At 35.2% G+C, this 23,016-nt stretch overlaps 1 protein-coding gene across 5 annotated transcripts in view; it reads left to right on the plus strand.

The window, feature by feature from the left end:
* Positions 1–23,016, plus strand: part of LOC101018085 (centrosomal protein of 152 kDa) — a 73,529-nt gene that overhangs the window by 33,265 nt on the left and 17,248 nt on the right. For 4 of the 5 annotated variants that reach the window (XM_009210124.3, XM_009210128.3, XM_009210126.4 and 1 more), the window contains 8 exons: positions 5,901–6,105; positions 9,469–9,594; positions 10,220–10,329; positions 11,076–11,204; positions 11,347–11,479; positions 15,540–15,821; positions 17,937–18,068; positions 21,647–22,297. In XM_009210124.3, the coding sequence (XP_009208388.3) occupies positions 5,901–6,105; positions 9,469–9,594; positions 10,220–10,329; positions 11,076–11,204; positions 11,347–11,479; positions 15,540–15,821; positions 17,937–18,068; positions 21,647–22,297 (1,768 nt within the window). The remainder of the gene's footprint in view (positions 1–5,900; positions 6,106–9,468; positions 9,595–10,219; positions 10,330–11,075; positions 11,205–11,346; positions 11,480–15,539; positions 15,822–17,936; positions 18,069–21,646; positions 22,298–23,016) is intronic. The other variant, XM_031668719.1, reaches the window with a different exon arrangement.

Consider the following 23,016-nt stretch of genomic DNA (forward strand, 5'->3'; position numbering starts at 1 on the left):
CCACCCGCCAGCAGTCTAATAGGTGATATTTTAGCTTCGTGGAAAACTAAAAGCAATTATACTCAGATCAAATTGAAAGGAGATAAAGGAGAGAAGATATTTGTCCCTTTCCCCTGGTCTACTGTGATTCCTAGAATAAGAGGAAGCAATAATTTTCCTGTGTTGGGAATTTTAGTTGACTTGGGCTGCTTTCAAATCACTGACCCAAATATTGGTGGCTACAAGCTTTTATTACCAACTACCTCCTCCCTCAAGCTACTGCCTAGTAAATTTTAAGGGTTTAGCCTCAATGTTCTATTTTACATTCATGGAATTTGAGTAGCTAAAGCTGCATGCAGCTTGCAGACAGCTTCCTCTCTCCCTTATTATAGTTGGCTGCTAAGCTCAAATAATAAACATTTAACAAGTGGAATGCCTTTTCCCTTTGGTCTTCTCAGCAGGCTTCATAAGGGACTACAGTTTATTTGGATTTAGGAGAACTGACTTCCATAGGGCTCAGTAGTGAGCCTTTTTCAGGATTGGTCACCACCACTGATTTTTTTCCCCTTTGAGGAAAGAAGAGAAAATTATTTTAGCAAGCGCTTTCTCTCTCTCTCTGACTTGGCTCCCTCTAGGAGTACAGGATGTGCTATTTCAGTGGTCGGCATTCCGTAAGAAAAGAAACTGGGGATGCATAATTTGTTAACCGAGCAAAATAATAATTCTGCTTAAGGTTACTTCACCATGTCTTATAGCACAGGAAGTTATATTGTAAAATAGTTTATATTTCTTATAATTTATATTTTCTACTTCAATGGAAATAGAAGTGGTTTAAATGAGATCTGTATACAGACAGACTACTTACACAATATATATATATTACATATACAAAAGTCGCAGAATGCATTGCAAAAGCTCCTTTTATAACATTAAAAAGCCTACCTAATAGTTTATGCATTTTCTCTCTCTCTCAACACACACAGACACACACACACACACACACAGTATTCTAAGATTTTATTTGGAATCATCCAAAACTGAAGAACAGTAAACATTTTAACTCAGGTACTATTATTTTTGTTTCTAATAAAGGCTTTTAAAAATATTTTTGGAACAGTTTTAATTTACAGAAAAATTTATGCAGAGTTCCTATATATGATATGCTGCATCCGTTTTTCCCTACTAATACCTTACGTTAGTATGGTACATTTGTTAGAATTAATGAGCCAATATTGGTATATTATTATTAATTAACATCCAGGGTTTATTTACTAATGCCCTTAGTTTTTATTTAACATGCTTTTTCGGTTTTGGGATCCCATCCAGGCTACCCCTTTACATTTAGGGGTCGTGTTTCCTTAGATTTCTCTTGACTTTACTTGTTTTTGATGACCTTGACAGTCTTGAGGGATACTAGTCAAGTATTTTGTAGGAAGGCTCTCTATTGGAATATGACATTTTTCTTATGATTATGTTTTTCTTATGGGTTTTGTGGAGGAAGACCACTGAGACTTTCATCACATCATCTTAAGGGCAGATACTGTCAACTATTTATTTTCAAAAGTAATTTAATTCTCCATTATGAAAAAATTAGAAAATACAGACTAAAAAAGAAGAAAATTTGATTTTCTAATCAAAATTTCTAATCACCAATAATCTCACCTACTTCCCATGAAGAAACTGCTATAATATTTCAGTATAAAACTTGCACATCATCTGTTTTGTTTGTTTCTGAAAGATAAAATAGTCCCAGCTACTCGGGAGGCTGAGGCAGGAGAATGGTGTAAACCCGAAAGGCGGAGCTTGCAGTGAGCTGAGATCCGGCCACTGCACTCCAGCTTGGGCCACAGAGCGAGACTCCATCTCAAAAAAAAAAAAAAAAAAAAAGAGATAATATTGATAATATTTCTTTATAATGTCATTTTACTAGTATATTCTGAAATCTTTGAATGTCAGTGAATATTTTTATATATTACTTTTAGTGAATATATAGATGAATGAATCAGTTTAGTTACTAAAACACTGTTTAAAAGTTTTATTATAAATAATGCAGTATCATTGTTATAAGGATCCTCGTAGTCAAGTCTTTATTCACATCTTTATTTCCTAAAGAAGTAGAATAATTTTCTTGCTAAATGGTGTACACTTATTTGAGTTTTTTGATGCATATTACTAAACAACCCTAAAGTTTACATTATTACCCATGTCCTGAGGCTGTCCCTATTTTTTGGTAACCTGAGCCAGTATTGAGAGTTATCACTTTTCCTGTTTATAATTTTTATATAGTTAGATTTGTCACTGTTTTCATTTATGGTTTCTTGATATTTAAAAATAAGGTATTTCTCTAGTACTTTCTATAGTTTTATTCTGCTTTTTAAATCTTTCAAATTGTGAAATATACACATAAAGAACATGGAACATAAATATACAGCTTAATCAATTATTTGAAAGTGAATATTCGTGGGACCACCACCCGGGTCAAGAAGTCAAATTGCCACGAGCTGCCCATATTCTTTCCTATTGTAAACTTGAGGCTAACTACTGTCTCATCTATTAGGGCAATCATTTTCTGTTTTTTTCCCTTAGCTTTTTCATGCCCAGTTATTCACACCTAAGCACTACAGATTTTTAGATTTGCCTTCATATAAAGGAAACTCATACATTAGGTGTTCGGGTTTTCTTTCTTTTTTCTTTTTTTTTACTGTTTTATTGAGATATTATTTCACACACCATAAGAGCCACTCACTTAAAGAATACAGCTCAGTGGTTTTCAGTATATTGACAGAACTGTGCAGTCATCACCACACCTAATTTTACAGCATTTCAACATGCCCCCAAAGAAACTCCATGCCTATTACTAGTCATTCCCATTACCTGCCTCCACAGCTCCAGACAACTAATCTACTAATCTACTTCCTGTCTCTCTGGATTTGGCTGCTTTGTGCATTGCATACAAACAGAATCGTATAATATTATCTTCTATGAATTTTCTTTACCATTTCTTCTCAAGCATGTCCGCTGCTTGACAGAGTCTGTTTCCTTTTATGAAAATATCCTTATATTTGTTTATTATACAATTCCTGACCAATTGTTCTTCTATTTCAGCACATTAAAGCTACGTTGGTCCACTCTCTCTGGACTCAATCGTTTCTGTGAAGAAATTCATTGTTATTTGAATTATTGTTTCTGTCAGTAATGTATAGTTTTTTTCTCTTGCTGCTTTAATAATTTTTTTCTTCATATTTAGTTTTTGGTACTTTGATTATGATATGTTTAGGTGTGTTTTTCTTTTAGTTTATCTCATTTTGGGTTCTCTGAGCTTCTTGAATATGTAAATTTATTACGTCTTTTACCAAATTTGTGAAAATGTCAGCCATTATATTCCTTAAATACCTTTTCTGTCCCTGTGTCTTTGTTCTCTCCTTTTGGGTCTCCAGTTACATGTATGTTAGATTTTTTTGGTATTATACTACAGTTTCTTGAGGCTATGTTCATTTTCTTCTATAGTTTTTCCTTTTTATTTTGGATAATTGTTACTGGACTATTTTCATGTTCTCTCCTTTTTTTCTTGTCATGTATACTCTATTGAGCCTATCTAGTGAAAGTTTTGTGTTTTTTTTTTAACTTTTGTTTACTTAATAACATTTCTATTTTGTTCTTGTATCCCTTTTCTTTTTCTGTTAAGAATTCCTATTTTTTCATTCACTTCAGGTATCTTTTTCTTTACTTCATAAAGCAGAGATATAATAGCTACTTTAAACTTTTCAAACTCTTTTAGTGGTAGTTTCAGCATTTGGATCATTTGTTGATTGTCTTTTAAGAAGTGGCCACATTTTTCTGGTTAGTTGCATGTCAAGTAATTTTAGATTGTATACTAGACATTGTGAATTTGTATGGGTGTTTTAAATCTCAGTTCGGTTCTCCAAGCCTTTGCCACATTGCTTTGAATCCAACCTGTGTATGCATCCCTCAGGGGTTAGTCATTGTGAGACTTGAATGTGTGGTTTAAATTTCAGTTAAGTTTTTAAAATCTTTGATATGCTGGTTTGAGAGTTGTTCTGTACATGCATAGTTCAGGGCTTAGACTGAGGCTTGTACAAATTTATACACAGAATTCAGGATTCCTTTCTCTGGTTCTCTTCTCTTTGGGAGTCTTCCTACACTCTCTTATCACTGGGTTTCAGCAATCTGACATTGCTGTGATGTATACTGGTTTTCTTTGTGTTTCTTCTGCTTGAGATTCACCAAACTTCTGGGTTTTGTGGGGTTTTCGTTTTCATCAAATTAGGAAAAATTTGGCCATTACTTTTCAAATATGTTTTGCATCCTGCTCCTCTTCTGGGACTTCAGTTACATATGCTGGAAAATGTAATATGTTCTGTGTATGTCTGTTTTAGTCTTTTTTCTCTTTGTTTTTAATTTTATAGTATTCTTGCTATATCTATATGTTCACTGATCTTTTCTTCTGCAGTTTTAAATATGCTATTAATCCCATCCAGTATATTTTACTTTTCAGATATTACAATTTTTTCTATAAGTTTAATTTGGGTCTTTCTATATCTTCCAGTTTCCTCCACATGTTCATATCTTCCTTAACCTTCTAGAACATATGAAATATATTAATTCTATTGTCTGTGTCATTGACGGGTTAGTTTCTATTGATTGGTTTTTCTCCTGGTATAGTTCATATTTTTTTCCTACTTCTTTGTATGCCTGATAAATTTTGATTGAATGCTAGACATTTTGAATTTTGTTTTGGATGCCAGATATTACTATATTTTTAAAAATACTGTTGTACTTTTTCTGTGACACACAAGTTACTTGGAATCAGTTTGATCCTTTCGAGGCTTTCTTTATAGACTTTAATAGATCAGGTTTAGAACAGGCTTTAATCTAGGGCTAATTTAGCCCCACTACTAAGGTATTATTTGATGCCCTTTAAATTAGTAAGTCTTTGCATTATGGCTCATTGAAACACAGCATATTCCCAGCCTTATTCATTTCCTGTGTTTTTTTCCCTAGCCACACGTATACACACAGATCTCCAGAGCTCTTTCTCTGTGCAGCTTCTTTTTCCCCAGTATTTCTCCCCTTCATATTCTAGCCACTCTGGCCTCCCCAAACTCTGAATTCTTTCTCTGAAACTCAGTGAGATTACCGGGCTCTGTTTGGGTTTCATCTCCCTGTGCTATGGTCTGGACACTCTCCAGGCAGAAAGCTGGGGTAATCTTAGAGCTCACCTTGTTTGTTTTCCTTTTCTCAGGAATCACTGGCCTCTGCTGCCTGTTGTCTAGTGATTGAAAACTATTATTTTATTTGCTTTATTTGGTTTGCTAGTTTTTTAAGGAGGATGATAAAGTTAGTCTTGTTAATTCATTATGACAAGGAAGCAGATAATCTTCCAATCTTTAAATTTATTGAAACTAAAATTGGGTTTAAATTAGCATGGTTTTATTTTTGTGTTTTTCTAGTTACTCAGATATTCACCCAGACTTGTGTTTTAGTGAGTTGAAAAAAATAACAGAAATTGTTGGTTAGGATGGCTAGTGTTTAGTATTCTTTTCTTCCTTAATATTTATGTTGTTTCTGTTAGAGTCATAAAGGGCGTGTATATACAGTGTGCAATTTTCCAATAACACAAATGTAAATTATGTTAAAGTTCACATTTCTAAGCTACTTACAGTGAGCAGCAGTACTAAGCTTGAGAAGGCTCTTCCTGTGAATAAACGTATTTCTGTATATAGAGATATGGCAAAGGTGATAATCCTTGTGTATGACAACATATAAAGTTGTTTTGAAATACTAGTATGTATTTGTGTAGGTGACAAAACATGTTCACCACTGTGGTCAGTGCTTTTGAGGAATAATCATATCTGATTTATTACTTGATTTAATCTTAAAAATCACAATTTCTCCATTAGCATTGTACAACAAGAAGACCCAAATGAAGAGCTTTCAAAAGATGAGTTCATTCTGAAGTTAAAGGCAGAAGTGCAGCGTTTGCTGGGTAGCAACTCAATGAAGCGTCGTCTGGTGTCTCAGTTACAAAATGACCTCAAAGACTGTCATAAGAAAATCGAAGATCTCCACCAAGTGAAGAGGGATGAAAAAAGCATTGAGGTTGAGGTCTGTAAAGCCTATCGAGTTAAAAAACCATTTTTAAAAGGCTCAATAAAGAAAACTTTTACACTTTTTTTTTTTTTTTTTTTTTTTTGAGATAGGGCCTCACTCTGTCTCCCAGGCTGGAGGGCAGTGGTGGAAACATGGCTCCCTGTAGCTTCAACCTCCCAGGCTAAAGCGATGCTCCCACCTCAGCCACCTGAGTAGCTGGGACCACAGGCACATGCCACTATGTCTGGCTAATTTTTATATTTTTTGTAGAGACAGGTCCCCACAGTGTTGCCCAGACTGGTCTCAAACTCCTGGGCTCAAGCAATCCTCCCACCTCAACCTCTCAAGGTTTTGGATTACAGGTGTGAACCACCACATCCAGCCCTTTTACGCTTTTTAAAATTAATAAATCTTTGGCTTTCAGGGGTTTATTTGACATTTTTAGAAGTAAAATTTAAAGAAGGAAATACCATTTTTAAAGGGATGCTGAGAGTCCCCGACTTAGGATGTTTGACTTACAATTTTTAGACTTTACAGTGGTGGAAAAGTTATATGCATTCAGTAGAACCATGCTTCGAGTACCTGTAAAACAATTCTGTTTTTCACTTTCAGTACAGTGTTCAGTAAATTTCATGAGATATTCAACAGTTTATTATAAAAGAAGCTTTGTGTTAGATGACTTTGCTCAACTGTAGGCTATTGTAAGTGTTCTGAGGGCATTTAAGGTAGGACAGACTAAGCTGTGATTTTAATAGATTAGATGCATTAAATGCATTTTTGACTTAATGATATTTTCAACTTACAATGGGCTTATTGGGTGATAAACCCATTGTAAGTTGAAAAGCACCTGTATGTTTTTTCTGGTTACTCTTAGCACCTAGTAAATGAGATACCGATTAGGTAAAATTCCTTTACCATAAATACAAGGAAGTATTCTCTGTTGCAAGGAATCTGCATTTCTTTAAGATTGGTTTTTACCAACAGTGCTCTAAAATCTAGTTAAAATAAATCCTCCATAGAAATCCTTTAGTATTTTCTATGAGATTTTCCTGGCCCATGTTCTTATAACAAAAGTCATTCTATATGAGGACATTAATTATATAGTGATGGTGGTACAGATATTATATAGTGGTAGTGGTACAGATGGGAAAGGCACAAAATCTGGTTATGTCAGTCATTGAAATCCACGTCTGTATTCTTCAGTTAGGAAAATGAAGCTGGAGCACTTTGTGACACTTTTGAGTTTACAGAGCCAATTTCAGACAAATTGAAACTAAACACATGACTAATAAGTAAGTCAAAGATATTTCTGCAATATCATGCTATCACAGAGATCTTCAGGGCTGCTCTCCTTTATAGATCCTTTTTTTACCCTTCCATATTTCACAAATCATCAGCCATCTATACTCCCAATAGAAAATAATATATAAAACACCTAATAACTAAGAGAAGGAAAAGAAGAGGGAAAAGGAACGTAGGTTGTGTACTCCTTTTCCTCCTGGGTGGAGATAATTGTTTACACCTTCTTTAGTACTGTTTTATCTCCTGTTCTTTTAAACTAGGAGTTGTGTTCATTAAAACAGTTCTGCTAAAGTATGTATAATGTTCTGTGCTAATTATTGTGGAATTTTAATTGTGGCTAATTTATGTTTTGGAAATAACAGTGTTTTTGCTATCAAAATCTTTTCCAGCCTGATTCCTTCTTCTGAGTAACTGTATTTGATGACTAAAACATAAGTTTTAATATTAACAACAAATGAGAAAGACTCCCCCCGGCCTTGCCCCCTGCATATTTAACATCTTTAAATCAAGCTGTTTTCATTGTTGCCCTACATTTCTTTAAAAGGATGGGGATGAAAGCTTGTTTCTCAATTTGTATTAAGACATTAGAGTTTATTAGTTTAAGCATTTTGGTGGGAGTGCTCTAAGATTTAGGATACTAGAAACCTGATTTTGAGTCTGAACCTTAGCTCAGGTGTCTTGGTGCTTTCTTTGTTCTGTATTAAAGTTGCTAATGGCATTTGCTATACAGATATACTTTATCATGTGTAGCAGTTGATAGTGGTCATGCATTGTGCTGATTTTTAGCCTTTCCATTTCCCACTGTAGTCTGGTTGATCAATAGATTGAAGGAATAACTCTCTCATCTTTGAGTATTCTTTTTGTCCAGCTGCTCTATTGCCATAGTGAATTCTTGGTAGTCTCCATCTAAACTCTGATTTTTCTCAGAGTTACTTCAGCCCTCGGCTCAAGTGATCTGCCCACCTCCACCTCCCAGCTCCGAGTCCAGGGACACAATAAGTGAAATGGAGTAGATATATTTTTAAAATCTTTGTAACCCCCATCAATGAATAAAAAGAAACGTAGGTAAGGAAAACACTCACTAAGAGGAAAACATGCAAAATTATATAAACAGATAAATCTGGGAAGATGGAAAAACAAATGAACAATGAAGGTATATAAGAGGTTCCACTTTGGTGATGACACAAGAAATACAAATGAAAGCAATTGTTAGATATTCTTTTCCCATCAAAGATAATTATTTAGAGATAATCACTGCCACTGGAGGCAAAGAGAGATGGGCAGACCCATGTACTACCTGACAGTATATGTTTGTATGGCATTTCTGGAAAGCAATTTGCCAAAGTCTATCATGAATCTTTAAAATTGTGTTTATTGAATAAAATGTATGTCCATGAGTGAATGATGACATAAGTGAATACATACAGAGATAGGATAAATGCTTGATCTTAGTAGGAGAACATATGATGAGAAATAGGATATTTGCATTGTCTCAAAGTATCCTATAAGATACTTATCATTTATTATAAAACAAAAAATAGTAAGTTTACAATGGAGATGATAGATCCCACCTTCAATTGATTATTACCAGTGGTGAGACATAGTGATATCATGTGTCTCCTGCAAAGAGCACATACCAGTTCTTGACATGCTTGCCAAAGATGCATAACCTGATTTTAATAAACCTAAAAACTCCAAATTGAGGAACATCCTACAAAATAATGGGTTAGTATTCTTAGAAAACGTCATGGGTTTGAAAGACTGAAGAGCTGCCCTAGATTGGAGGACACTAATTAAACATGACAACTGAATGCCACTCAGAATCATGGATTTGATCTTGGACCAGAAAACAGACATTTGGGGCAAATTGGAAACGTTTGTATAAGGTCTGTGGATTACCTGATAGTTAATTTACTAGTTTTGATCATTGTGCTGTAGTTATATTGGGGGAAGATGAGTGAAAGCTATATGGAGATTATTTGTACTGTTTGCAATTTTTTTAAAGTATGGAATTATTTCAAAGTGAAACTTAGAATTTTTTAAAACTTGAAAAACGTTTGACTTTTTAACATTCAGACTAAAACAGATACCTCAGAAAAACCAAAGAATCAATTGTGGCTTGAGTCTTCTACTTCTGATATTGTCAGAGATGATATTCTGCTGCTTAAAAATGAAATTCAAGTTTTACAACAACAAAATCAGGTGATTAAGAATATTTTTTATATTTTATAAGAATTTTTATTTCCTCATTAAATACAGAAGATGTAATAGAGTTTTTGCAAATAAAGAGGCAATGTGAGTTAGTAGACAAGTATATTAGTAGGTGATTCTGAGTTCCAGTGATTTCCCTTTGCTAGTGAACTATTGGTTAGTAGTTTCATGGGAAGGTAAGTTAGTGTAGTTCCAGTTCTCTGCCTCTCTGGTAGCATGGCTGACAGAGGTATTCTTTCCTCCTTAGCCAGCTCTTGACCCAGAAGTAAAACTTTGCTTATTTAGATGGTTGCTGAAGGTTATTGAGCTCTGAGACTTATTTTAAGGCATTAGCTAGCCAATACTTCTCTGGTTAAATATTTTCATTTTATGCATTTCAAAGTCAATACAAAATTTAAACATTTAGTCCTGTCAGAAAGCTACCTGTCTAATAAATGAATCTATGTTCTTATCAAAGCGTGAAGAGACTTTTTCTTTTGCAGAATTGTAAAAATAATGTCAAATATTGTTATAGAGGAGAGAGAAAGCACAGAAAATATTTAAAAATGAGATAAAACTAATCAGTGAAAATGATGTTTATTTTCTCTAAGTACTAAGTATATTCTTTTGTGTCTAGGAACTTAAAGAAACTGAAGAAAAACTGAGAAATACAAATCAAGACTTATGTAATCAAATGAGACAAATGGTACAAGATTTTGACCATGATAAACGAGAAGCTGTGGATAGGTAAGGTCTATATAGATGCCTGACGACTGTCTCCTGGGTACCTTTCCCCTCTAAGTCCCTGCCCTTCCTTGTGACAAAAAGATTCAAAATGATTGAGTGAATTCTACCCTGTTGAGATCTTGGATTGGCAGAGATGAGTCCCTGGCTTCTCAAATTAGAATTTGGAACACATTTTCCATAGAAACAGTGTTATGTAGTGGGTTGGGTTCTATAGTATCATTGAAACTGTAGTTCACTGAAATATTATAGCTTAATATTTTTTTTAAAGACTCGTCTGGGAAACTATTCTTTATAAAGAAAAAAGTCTGTGAGAGGGAATATGTCTTCCAAATACCAAATCATAAACTTGGAAACAGACTTCTGGAACATAACTTACTTGTGAGTTGGGGACTGCTAGTATTTATGTTGAATATAAATTTTGGAACCACACCCTCAATTACTGTCATTAATTTTTTATAAACAGAAGTCCTCAACGTAGATTACTATCTCTGTTTGAAGGACTGGGGCATTCTCACATCCAAGTTTCTAATTGTTCTCTAGAAACATTTGAAGAAAGAAAATTTTGAAGATTCTCATAAGATTGTTGGTTATTAATTAATTATTACCACTTTCGGTTGGGGAAAAGTAATCTGACCTCAATTATAATTTGCATTAGAGGGATGAGGTGAGGAGGAAGGAAGGAAGCCAATTCATTTTGGTGTTTGTAGTGAGACTGGGCATTGCCTTTGATTCCGCTCTGTTTCCAGGTGTGAGAGGACTTACCAGCAGCACCACGAAGCCATGAAAACTCAAATACGTGAAAGCCTATTAGCAAAGCATGCTTTGGAGAAGCAGCAGCTCTTTGAGGCTTATGAGAGAACTCATGTGCAACTGAGGTGAGAATAAAGAGTTTAGCTGCCTTTTAAGCTGTAGAGACTACATTCCCCTATTCCATAATTTAGAGGAAAATCGTTTGTTACGCAGCTCCTGTATTTTTTTGTGGTTAAATCATTTAGTTGCTGGTTTTGTGTATCCAAGGTCTGAGTTGGATAAGGTGAATAAGGAGATGACTGCTGTGCAGGAATGTTACCTAGAAGTGTGCAGAGAGAAGGATCATCTAGAATCGACTCTCAGGAAGACCACTGAAAAGGAGCAGCAGGCTCAGGAGAAGGTACAGGACAAGTTTATGTTGTACCGACATCCTTTCACTTTTCAAGCCTCAGTATTATCATTTAAACGAATGCATTTGTTCTAGAGAAGTGAATGGCGAAGATATTCATAGGTTCTCTTGACTTTTGGCTGTATCACACTCATATAGCTCACAAATAAAGTACAGTAAATACTGAAATGATTATTAAAACCTTAGTGTACAATAGCATATAGATAGGAGAAAGTGATTTTTTTTTTCTTGCAGATTTATTCTAAAGGGCAAAAAAAAAAAAAAAAAAAAAAAAAATCAGTGTCACTTTAAATCTGAAAATCACAGATCCTTGTTTTCAGTGTTGACTGCTCCGGAAACCCTATGTAGTCCTGTGAGCGCCGCACGGAGCATTCCTTCAGAGCCCTTTTTCTCGGATCCATTTCTTTCTCACTACCTCATTGTCATTTTATTCTTCTGGGGAGAAGAGTAGGAATTTGAATGTTGGTCTCGTGATAGGGAGAGTGATGATACGGAGGATATGGACAGCAAGGTCAGCATCTTCGTATGACCTCCTTCAGGGAAGCTGGAGGGGCTAGAGTAGATTCTCCAACTCTGCCTGATTCTTCTGAGTCACCCTTGGTGAGTGTCCAGGAGTAAAATCACATGTAAACAGTCACACCTCCTCTTTTCTTCCCTGTCCTGGCCCAGAGCCTTAACAGGCCTGACTGTCCTTCACACTTTGGACCAGTGACAAACCACAGTTTGAAAGCTATCTGCCTCAAGATGAGAAAATATTTTTAAATGCGTAAATAAATGTTCTATACAGAGTTTTTTGAATGAGTTATGTTAAAACAAGCTATTATTACCACACACTTAAAAAGAATAGTAAAGAGCAGGTGAGAAATTCAGTTCATTCAATATCTTGATTATTGTTGAATAGATTAATGTGGTGAAAAACGTGCCACGTATACTATCATCTTGTGGAAAAAGAACTTCTGAAGGGAGCTGTTTTAGGTAGAGATGGCAGTATAAAAGTGAGAAAGGATCTTATATTACCTGGAAATTGAGGACTTAGCTTTCAGTAATGTTTTAAAAATTAAAATAGGGAAATCACTAGTGTGATTCTTTTATATGTATAAAAATTGGCAAGAACATAAGAGGAATTTTCTCAAAGAGGTCATTTCAGGAATATTTTCTGATACTTTTAATAGAATCAATTTGACTATAACATTTGATCTCATATAATGGGTCAGTTACAATTAATATCTGCTACTGGCTGGTATTTTGGCTAATGAGTGTTTGTACCCAAGTCCAAGAAGAAAAGTTAAACTGCTATTCGGTCCTTCAAAAAAACCAAACTTAGAGGTTAAATGTTGCATGTGTATCCCAAAACTTAAAGTATAATTTAAAAAAACTATAAATTGTTATACAGTAAAATTGACTTCGTCCCACCACTGGGTGTATAGTTCTGTAAACCTTTAGCACGTTTATAGGTTTATCAGGATACAGAACAGTTTTATCACTCTAAAACGCTCCCTTTTGCTGTCCTTTTGTGGTTACACTGCTTCCCCAAGCCCACCCCTCACTTAAAGGGCCAGTATACTTAAAACATTAGAAGTTTAATTTCTTCCCTCTCTGAGAATTCGTTAGTTTTTTACTATAGAATTATATAAGCCCTTAATAGTATAAGCCAGTCAGAACTAAATATCTTTGTATTTAGGAGACTATCTAATCTTCTCACATTCTTCAGAGGTAGGCAAAAATACACCTTTTTTTTTTTTTTTTCCTTTTTTTAAAGGAAATGTTTCACATGCACGATGGGAGAATCTTATTAAACTCTAGAACAAGTGAGGACACTTTTGGGGTAGCTCTTCTTTGCAGGACATGAGCCATTTTACTGCAGCTTAGCTTTAGGTAGGGGACTTAACCTGGATACAGAATATATGAGTCAGGTAACAATAAGAGTTAAAGGGTGTTTTTTTATGTTTCACGCACTGTTTTCCGAAACACTTGCTGAGTCAGGTTGCAGGTTAAATAGGAGCTCAATTCCAAGTTTTAAAGCTTTTATTAGCACACAGAACTTTCCTCACATGTTAACCTGGCTCATTGAGAGAAAGGGGGAAAAAGTCATATACACAGAATCCTTCAGTTTGGGGAGTAATCAGTGAAGCCTATGAATTTGCAGACAAGGCAAAGATGGTCAACCTTCCCATTCATGATGCCATTTCTATACACATTAAGGCTTATTTATACAATTGTAATAGGAGTTAGGTAGGTGCATTTTAGAAGTTAGAGGGATTTTTTTGCTCTCCAAGCCATGCACAACAAGTTCATATGTTTTAACTTGGAGACTGTTAGTGTTGTAGAGAGATATTTATTTGAATTTTGTTTAAAGAGACAGCTATTGGAGGAAAGAGAAGAGTATGTAAGCAAACTGCAGGTGGAACTTGAAAAAAAGTACCAAGATACACTTATGATGGAAAAGAGCAAGTGGCTGAAAGATCAAGAAACTGATATTAAACAGCAAGTTGAAAATGAAGTGATCTTAGCCAAAGCACATTGGGATAAGGAACAGAAAGAGGTGTGGATTAAAATTTCTTTCTGGTCACCACATTTTAAAAATGTAGTACTAACTTCAGAAGACAGTTCTTCCTGAACAGATACATAAGCTTTATTTGCCAGGCACTTACATTTTACCTTTCGGAATTGAGCTATTAGCAGTTACCACACCAGTTTTATTTTTAGGAATTTAGCCACCTTTTCACTTTTCGACCCAACTCAGGATATAACAAGTTTTATGGGCACTTCTTTGATTCCTCGAAATGAAACCATGATCTGATTTCATATTGTGGAATGATTATAACTCTAGACTAATATTTATAACAAATAAATAAGCCATATCATGGATTAGAAACAAAGAAGTAATGGGCAGTCTTAGAAGCACATAATTTGTTACCTCTATTACTTAAATAGCAAATGAGATTAGGAAATGCTAATAGTTCCCTAGAAAGTTAGGGAACAAAGTATGATCCTAAAAGCTTATTTAGAAATGAAAACAAAAAAAAATTCTCAAGCTTATTTAAACTAGATTTTTTTTTTTTTTTCCTTTTTTGAGACGGAGCCTTGCTCTGTCTCCAGGCTGGAGTGCAGTGGTGTGATCTCGGCTCACTGCAACCTCCGCCTCCCGGGTTTAAGTGATTCTCCTGCCTCAGCATCCTAAGTAGCTGGGATTACAGGCAAGTGTCACCATGCCCAGCTAATTTTTATATTTTTAGTAGAGATGGGGTTTCACCATGTTGGCCAGGCTGGTCTTGAACTCCTGACCTCAGGTGATCCACCCGCCACGGCCTCCCAAAATGCTGGGATTACAGGCATGAGCCACTGCGCCTGGCCTCAACTAGATTCTTCTGTCTACAAAATGGCTATTAATTGCTGGTAGCCAGGGAAACAGTTGGAGATACCCAGGTGGTGAACAGAAAAAGGGAAAACCAAATTGTGCTGTTTCATAGTTTAAAACTGTTTTTAGCTCCACCTCGCTGTACTGTTAAAGTGGAAAAATCATTAAGATGTTCTTCCAATAATACTGCCTCCCTTTTGAATGTAGTCTATTTAGTAAAATTTAACATTATAACAAACAAGATTCTAACGTGTTCAAGTGAGTAAAACTATTTTTTAGATTGTTCAGGTTTTGGTTCGTTAATTAGATTTACTCAGTCCTTTGTGGAGAGCATGGTGTTGATGGCAAAACACATTAACTGTAATTTTTTTTTTTTAAATCCTGCTGTCTTTGTAGTGGCAATATGAAAGATTCCAGAGGTTGCATATTGAGAGCAAGATCTCCTGACTTTACACAATGTACTTAAATCTTTCATGTGATTTTTGTCATATAGTTAAGTTCAAAGAGTAACTTTCAAGTTTTACTTGAGAGTGTATTTTAATTGACTAAATTTCTAAACCTTTTATAATTACTACAACAATATCTAGATGGTTTTCAAACACAGCTGTGATTGCTTTTCTGGCCAGCCTTTAATTCTAGTTTTTAACTTATTTGAAAATTTTTTTTCTCCTATGATTTTTCTTCTGAAAACAGATCAAAGAAAAACTCATTCAACAGCTTGAAAAGGAGTGGCAGTCTAAGCTGGATCAAACTATAAAGGCAATGAAAAAGAAGACCTCAGATCGTGGCAGCCAAACTGACCAAGTAACCACCAGTGATGTTATTTCCAAGAAAGAGATGGCAATCATGATAGAAGAGCAGAAGTGCATAATCCAGCAACACTTAGAACAAGAGAAGGACATAGCCATCAAGGGGGCTATGAAGAAACTGGAAATTGAATTGGAACTCAAGCATTGTGAAAATATCGCCAAACAGGTAAAAGGCAGGTTTATTCTAGTAAATTTTTTGGAACTGCCTGTCACTTAATGAAAGCACATAAAATGCTATCATTGAACTCGTTCATAACTTTATACTTTTAAGATTTTGTGCATTTCTAGGATAGAAAACCTGTCATGTTCCTAAATTTTTCTTCATACTATTTCTGTCATAAAGCCGTCACCCCTCGGTTTTTCTGTATATTCTTTCAGTTTACAAAGTATTTGCTCCTTTGAGATTAGTCCAAGCATTAAGATGCCTGAGGTTAAAGAGGGTGCTTTTACATCTGAATGAATCACAGTTTAATTATGTATCTTTCATATCTAATTTTATGGAAAATATTCCACTCAGGTGGTTATAGATAAGTAAACCTAAGCACATAAGGTATTTAACAACATTTGTATTGAGACTTGATGCAGTTGGATCTGCAGGCCTGCCCTTAAATGGAACTTTGTCTATCATTCCCATTAGCTGCCCCAAAGTGGTGCCAATACCTTTCCTTTGAAGCACTCACAAAACTAGCTTGTAACTGACACAGTTACTTGATTTGAAAGAAATACCATACTGAGAAAAGTACAGCCTATTATAACAGAATAAAGATGAGTTATCTGTTATATCTCTCTTACCTATTACAGTGATTCTCAAAATTTTTGGTCCCAGGACTCCTTCACAATTTAAAAAATTGGGGACTCTAAAGAGCTTCTGTTTATGTGGGTTATATTTACACTTTTGGAAAATAAACCTGAGAAATTTTTAAAAAACAAGGCTACCCAAGCACACATTCCACTGGCTGTCAGAACAATGACATGATCACAGCATGCAACTTTTGGAGAACTGTGCTGTTTATGCATGAGAGAACGGCAATAAAACAGATAGTGTCTTAATATTATTTTGGAAAAAGTTTTGACCTCACAGACTACCTGGCTGGGTTTCTAGCCTCAAGAGTTCCCTGGACTTTGATACATCTGTTATGTATTTATCATTTTAATTTTATTACTTATTATAAACTCTTAAACAAGATAGGGCTCAATGTAAAGGTTTTGAAAATACACTCTGCTTTTGATAAATACTTGAAATTCTGCTTATTTCTTACATTGTTCTACATGATTTTACAGGGCACCCTTAAAGTCTGGAAATACAGGCAAATATATGTAATGGTACCAGGGATATCTTCAGTTAGTTTACCGAAATGTTTACTGAAGAGGGTTTCAAAAGAGTTAAGAAAAGGTTCCACAGACAAAAAGTTGAGTTTAAAGGTGCTGCTTTGGTATTTATGAAATCATTAATCTTAAAGCAAATAGCGTAATATAGCAGAAAGGAAATGTTTCATAATAACTTTTTAAGTAGATAAATTTCTACAGGAGCTTTGTCTTTTCCCCATTTCTTAACTCCTTGGAGTTTGTACATAGATAGAGTTTACACATTGACATATTTAGCACTTTAATGATAAATACAGTCTCTTATATCAGCCCTGCTTTTGTGTGTATGTACGTATATATACATATATCTGCATATCTATGTGTATTTTAAAATAAAGGAATAAGGTAAAATTATTTAACATAATCTTCTGGTAACTGGTGGCAGATTTGTAACCAGATCACCCTCATAATTAATCAAGTCTTAATTTTTTGCCTTCAGAGGTATCACTCTCATTCTTTAGTATAAACTCATTCCCGACAGTAGGAAAGTTCGCAGGTATAGGGCTCTAAAGCGTATCAGTGTACATGTGCATGCATGAGGAGTGAGGAAGGTGGTGGGTGTAGTGATTAGACAGCAGTTGGCACCCAGCAGGCCTTCTCCTTTTTCCCAGGATAAATAGGAGTTGTTGGAAATGGTAATTGGTACTTCGTATGACACTTTCTAAGGTAGTACTGGTCATCAAACATTCACAGATTCCCACTTCTTGTATGGCATTTGTGTGGGATGCTATGGGAAGTTTACAACAAAAGGATTAGAGTCCATTGTTTGGGATGGGTAGGGTACTTGAAGTCAGTTTAACTTTATTATGTAGTGATACACAGTATAAAATACTGAAATCATAATTGCTGTTTGAAAATGGGGTCTTTTTGAAATTTTATACTCCACTTTACCTCTTTCTTTTGCAATGTCCTACAGGTAGAAATAGCTGTGCAAAATGCTCGTCAGCGATGGCTGGGAGAACTACCTGAGCTTGCAGAGTATCAAGCACTTGTGAGGGCAGAACAGAAAAAGTGGGAAGAACAACATGAGGTCTCTGTGAACAAAAGGGTAAGAGCTCTTCTGCAAAGAATCTTCAGGAGGCCATCTTGCCTGACCCCTTCTCTTACCTCAGTCCTTGGAATTTGTACCTACTCATAGAATTGTTGAAGGGTTAAACATGTTGATACATGTTAAGTGGTAGCTCAAAGCCTAGCAAGTGTTCTTGTCATCATCAAGTTGTTCTTAGAGAAAGAATGTATCTACCTATGAGGATAACTTAGAAACTATTTAATAACTCCCATTCTATCTTGCTCTATCTTTAGATGAAATTGAGAACAGGTGTATATTTGTTCATTATTAGCTATACAATATCCTTTCACATGCTTAAAGATTGTTTTCTCTGTTGTGTCAGTAGTCCTATAACATTCTTGTTGGTAAATAGCCAGTTCTCCTTTCCAGAAATGTCATGTTTCTTGACCGGCAGATAAAGATATTATAACTATGTGTACTCTTGCAACTTAATTACTGGTTTAAACCAATTCTAATCAAAATGCCAACAAACTCAATGTATTTGAAGTTGACAAAATAATTCTGTAAAATGTTTTTGGAAAAACAAAAGGACTAGAAATTTTTTTAATGTTCTGGAAAAATTATAGTCAAGCCCTAACACGTAATGGAATATATTGGAAAGCAACAACTCAGACTGTATTGAGTCACAAAAATAGAATTCATTTTAATTCAGTGCAATACAGATTTCAGAGGTAGACCCTACTATAAATAAAAGCTTAATAAATTGTTTTAAAACAAGGGAATGAGGAATTATTTCATAAGAGTCTTATGATAGCCAGGTAACACTTCGGAAAAATTAAGTTTACCCAATGTGTATCACAATAAATTCTAGGTTAATGAAGGAGTTAAACATTTTTAAATAAAAGTGTAGAAAAGTTAAAAGAAAATTGAAGATTTCAGATCTGTACCATAATAACAACTCAATTTCTAGGCAACATATCCAATAGCAAAGATAAAATAATAGGTTGAAATATGTTTTCCTTTTGTAGTAAAAAAGTAAAATTAAGGGGATAATAAAGATAAAGAAAATGGATCAAACATGAGAAATTATTCTCTATACGTTTTAGTATGTCTGAAATATTTTAAAAGGAAATTTAAGAGGGAGAGAGAGACGAAACAATATGATTGTGAGGATATGTGTCTCAGAGCTCAGAAGTCAAGTAGAATAGTAAAGTTAAGTAAATATAGAAAATAAAACAGGCCAAGAGATCTTTTCATAAGAACATAGAAGGCTGTATGTTTGTGAATGCAGACATATAGAAATGAGAGAAAATGTTTTTGTTGCTTCCCAAACTTCAGCAGGCCTGAGAATCACTTGCAGGGTTTGTTAAAGCATAGCTACCTGGGCTTTCCTCCTAGAGATAATGATATAGTAGGTCTGGAGGGTGTCCTGGGAATTTGCCCTTTTTTTTGAGATCGAGTCTCACTGTGTTTCCCAGGCTGGAGTGCAGTGGCGCAATCTCAGCTCACTGCAACCTCCACCTCCTGGGTTCAAGTGATTCTCCTGCCTCTGCCTCCCAAGTAGCTGGGATTACAGGTGCCTGCTACCTCTCCCAGCTAATTTTTGTATTTTTAGTAGAGATGAGGTTTCACCATGTTGGCCAGGCTGCTCTTGAATTCCTGATCTCAGATGATCTTGCCCACCTCGGCCTCCCAAAGTGCTGGGATTACAGGTGGGAGTCAACGCACCTGGCTGGAATTTGCATTTCTGACAGGCTCCCAGCTGATCTTTGGACTACACTTGGATGTAAGTAGCACTATTCCAGATAATTATATCAGTCACAAAAAATAATGTCAACATGTTATGCATCCTTCCTCCAAACCAAAAGAGGTCCAGAAAGGGCCAGTTCCATAGCATTGGCTATAGAGTTATTTTAAGATTAGAGTGATTAGTTGAGATCTGTGACAGTGTGAAGCCAGTTTCTAGAATTCAGAAGTAGTTAAGTTGGTTCAGTGGTTCCCGAACTTTGCTGCACATTGGAATAACTTGAGGATCTTTAAAAAATACTGTTGCCTGGCCCCTACCCTTAAACTTTGTTTTCTATGGGCCCTGGCCTGGGCATCAGAAGTTTTAAAAGCTCCTCAGGTGATTCTAATGTGCAGCAAAGTTTGGGAACCACTGAGTTGATGAATGCTGTCAAATTCTCTTTGTAGAACTTCACATGAGAAAATGCACATTTTGGTAAGGTTGGGCAGGTCATACAAATTCCGTGGAATCCATCACCTCTGTCCGAGTCACCTGAGAATGACTTCCAGGCATCCATTGCAACATCACCTGTTTTCTCTAAAAACACTATTTAAACATGTTTCACATCACTACCGAATTATTCTGCTGGTAGCAAAGGAATTTTGCAGTGAATTCTTTTGTAAAGCTCACCTTAGATACTGGGTTCCTTTAGCAGAAAATTTATTTAGTAGATACTCTATCCCATCATCCCAGCCATATATATATAGTATTGATTAATGGTAACCACCATTGTCTAGGCCAAACCTTTGGAGATGCCCAATTCTGTCTTTTGACACTATTGTGTCCTTGTGCCTTCTTAGAATTCAGTTAGAAATTCAGTCAGGAATATTAAAAGTGAAAGGGACTCAAGGTCATTATCTACTCTACTCCTTTATATGGGTGGAGATGTTAGTGCTAAAGAGATTAAGTGACTTTTCCAAGGCCATGCATTCAAAAATAATAACTACATAACATTTATTGAGTCCTTATCATCTGCCAGGCTCTGGGCTAAGTACTTTAAATGGATTATGTCCTTATGTCATTTAATCCTAAAGGATGCTATCAAATTGGCATTGTAATTATCCCCATTTTATAGATGAGGAAATTGAGGCTCAAAGAAGTTGAGGAATGGGCCTTTAGTTCCACAGCTGGTAAGTTAATTCCAGCAGATTCTGTTCTGTTAAGCACCTGTGCTAGGCTTCCTCTGCAAATTGGTGTCAGGATTGGAGCTTAGGTTTTTTGATTTCCCTATTACTTTTTGGTTATGTACTATCTGTTGTTTTCTGTGATCCACTAGTTCTATTATTCTGTCATACAAACAAATTAGACTAATAAAAAATGACTTTTTCTGTTTGCTATTGTCCTTTAATGAACTGTTCTAGCCACTAAAAGTGCGTTAAAATACAGTTACACTTATCAGCAAGTAATTATGCAGGTGTGTGCTATATTCCTAAGTAATAGTAAAAAGTCCTTATGAGTCCGTTTTTGCTTTAGTTAAAAGATACTTAATTTGTTGGAGGCATAGATAAAATCTGAGATTGTATCTGTATTAAAAAAACGAACATGAAATTTTTTCTCACATTAGTTTTGGCTAGTTATATAATTATATGTGTGAGTGTTTATGTGTCTATACATACACATAAGCACATATTTATGTATATATTTTGACCAGTTTAAGTATAGTGTTAGTATTACTGTTTCTAGAAGCATGTCTTATCTGAAATCACATTTCCTTTTAATTTTGATTTTAAATTTTTTAGCTTCAGAGGTTAAACCAAATAGTTTCTTTAATTTTTTTGCAAAGGAGGAGAATCATAAAGACTTTTAAAATGCATGTTGTTATGTTCTTTAGATATCATTTGCTGTTTCTGAAGCTAAAGAGAAATGGAAGAGTGAGCTTGAAAATATGAAGAAAAATATACTTCCTGGAACGGAATTGGAAGAGAAGATTCATTCTCTTCAGAGGGAACTCGAACTAAAGAACGAAGAAGTCCCTGTGGTCATCAGGGCTGAGTTAGCGAAGGCTCGGAGTGAGTGGAACAAAGAAAAGCAAGAAGAAATCTGCAGAATCCAAGAACAAAATGAGCAAGATTACCGGCAATTTTTGGATGATCACCGAAATAAAATTAATGAGGTGCTTGCGGCAGCTAAAGAAGACTTTATGAAACAAAAAACTGAACTGCTTCTTCAGAAGGAGACAGAATTACAAACATGTCTAGACCAGAGTCGTAGAGAATGGACTATGCAGGAAGCCAAGCGGATCCAACTGGAAATCTATCAGTATGAGGAAGACATCCTGACTGTACTTGGGGTTCTTTTAAGGGATACCCAAAAGGAGCACGTCAGTGATTCTGAGGACAAGCAGCTTTTGGAAATCATGTCGACTTGTTCTTCAAAATGGATGTCTGTGCAATATTTTGAAAAACTAAAGGGCTGCATACAGAAAGCATTTCAAGATACACTTCCTCTGCTTGTAGAAAATGCTGACCCACAATGGGAAAAGGTATGTTCCTGAGAACGAGAGGAGGTACTGAACACCAAGAATGATTATAGAAGTTGTATGTAGTGTTTTTTCCTTTTTTCGTTTTAAAGTTTAGTAGATGTAAGTCTTATGTTTTTGTCAGTGGTTTAAAAAACTACTCTGTAGCGAATCCAAAGGTTTGCATGTTTTGTTGCCAAAAAACTTTACTACTTCATAGTGTCACAAATACAAGAAAGCTTTTAGCCTCTAAATGTCTTTTTCCTAAAGAATATTTAGGACAAATACCTAATGCCTGCAGGGCTTAAAACCTAGATAACAGGTTGATAGGTGCAGCAAACCACCATGGCACATGTATACCTATGTAATAAACCTGCACGTTCAGTACATGTATTCCAGAACTTAAAATAAAGAATATATGCTATTCTTTCTAAGGGCATGAAATTTCAGAAACTGAATAATTTTTATTCAAAATTCTGTTTTCTGGGCCTGACCACTTCATGAAATATGCATCATAAGAGTTTCTTAAAAGCTTGTGAAGAGTTTGGAAGTCTATTTATTGCCCACAATAAATGTATGTCTCATTTAGGCAAAAAATGCCAACCAAGTACAAAGAGTATTGATGTAGAAACAAGCAAATAAATATGGCTCACTCACATAAAACTCTGAAGCCCAGTTTCTGGATGTACTATATATGTGCATATAGAATTAATTATATTCTTTTAGTTATCTAAGTATTCTCT

The sequence above is a fragment of the Papio anubis genome, chromosome 7, assembly GCF_008728515.1.
Source record: "Papio anubis isolate 15944 chromosome 7, Panubis1.0, whole genome shotgun sequence".
NCBI lineage: Eukaryota > Metazoa > Chordata > Mammalia > Primates > Cercopithecidae > Papio > Papio anubis.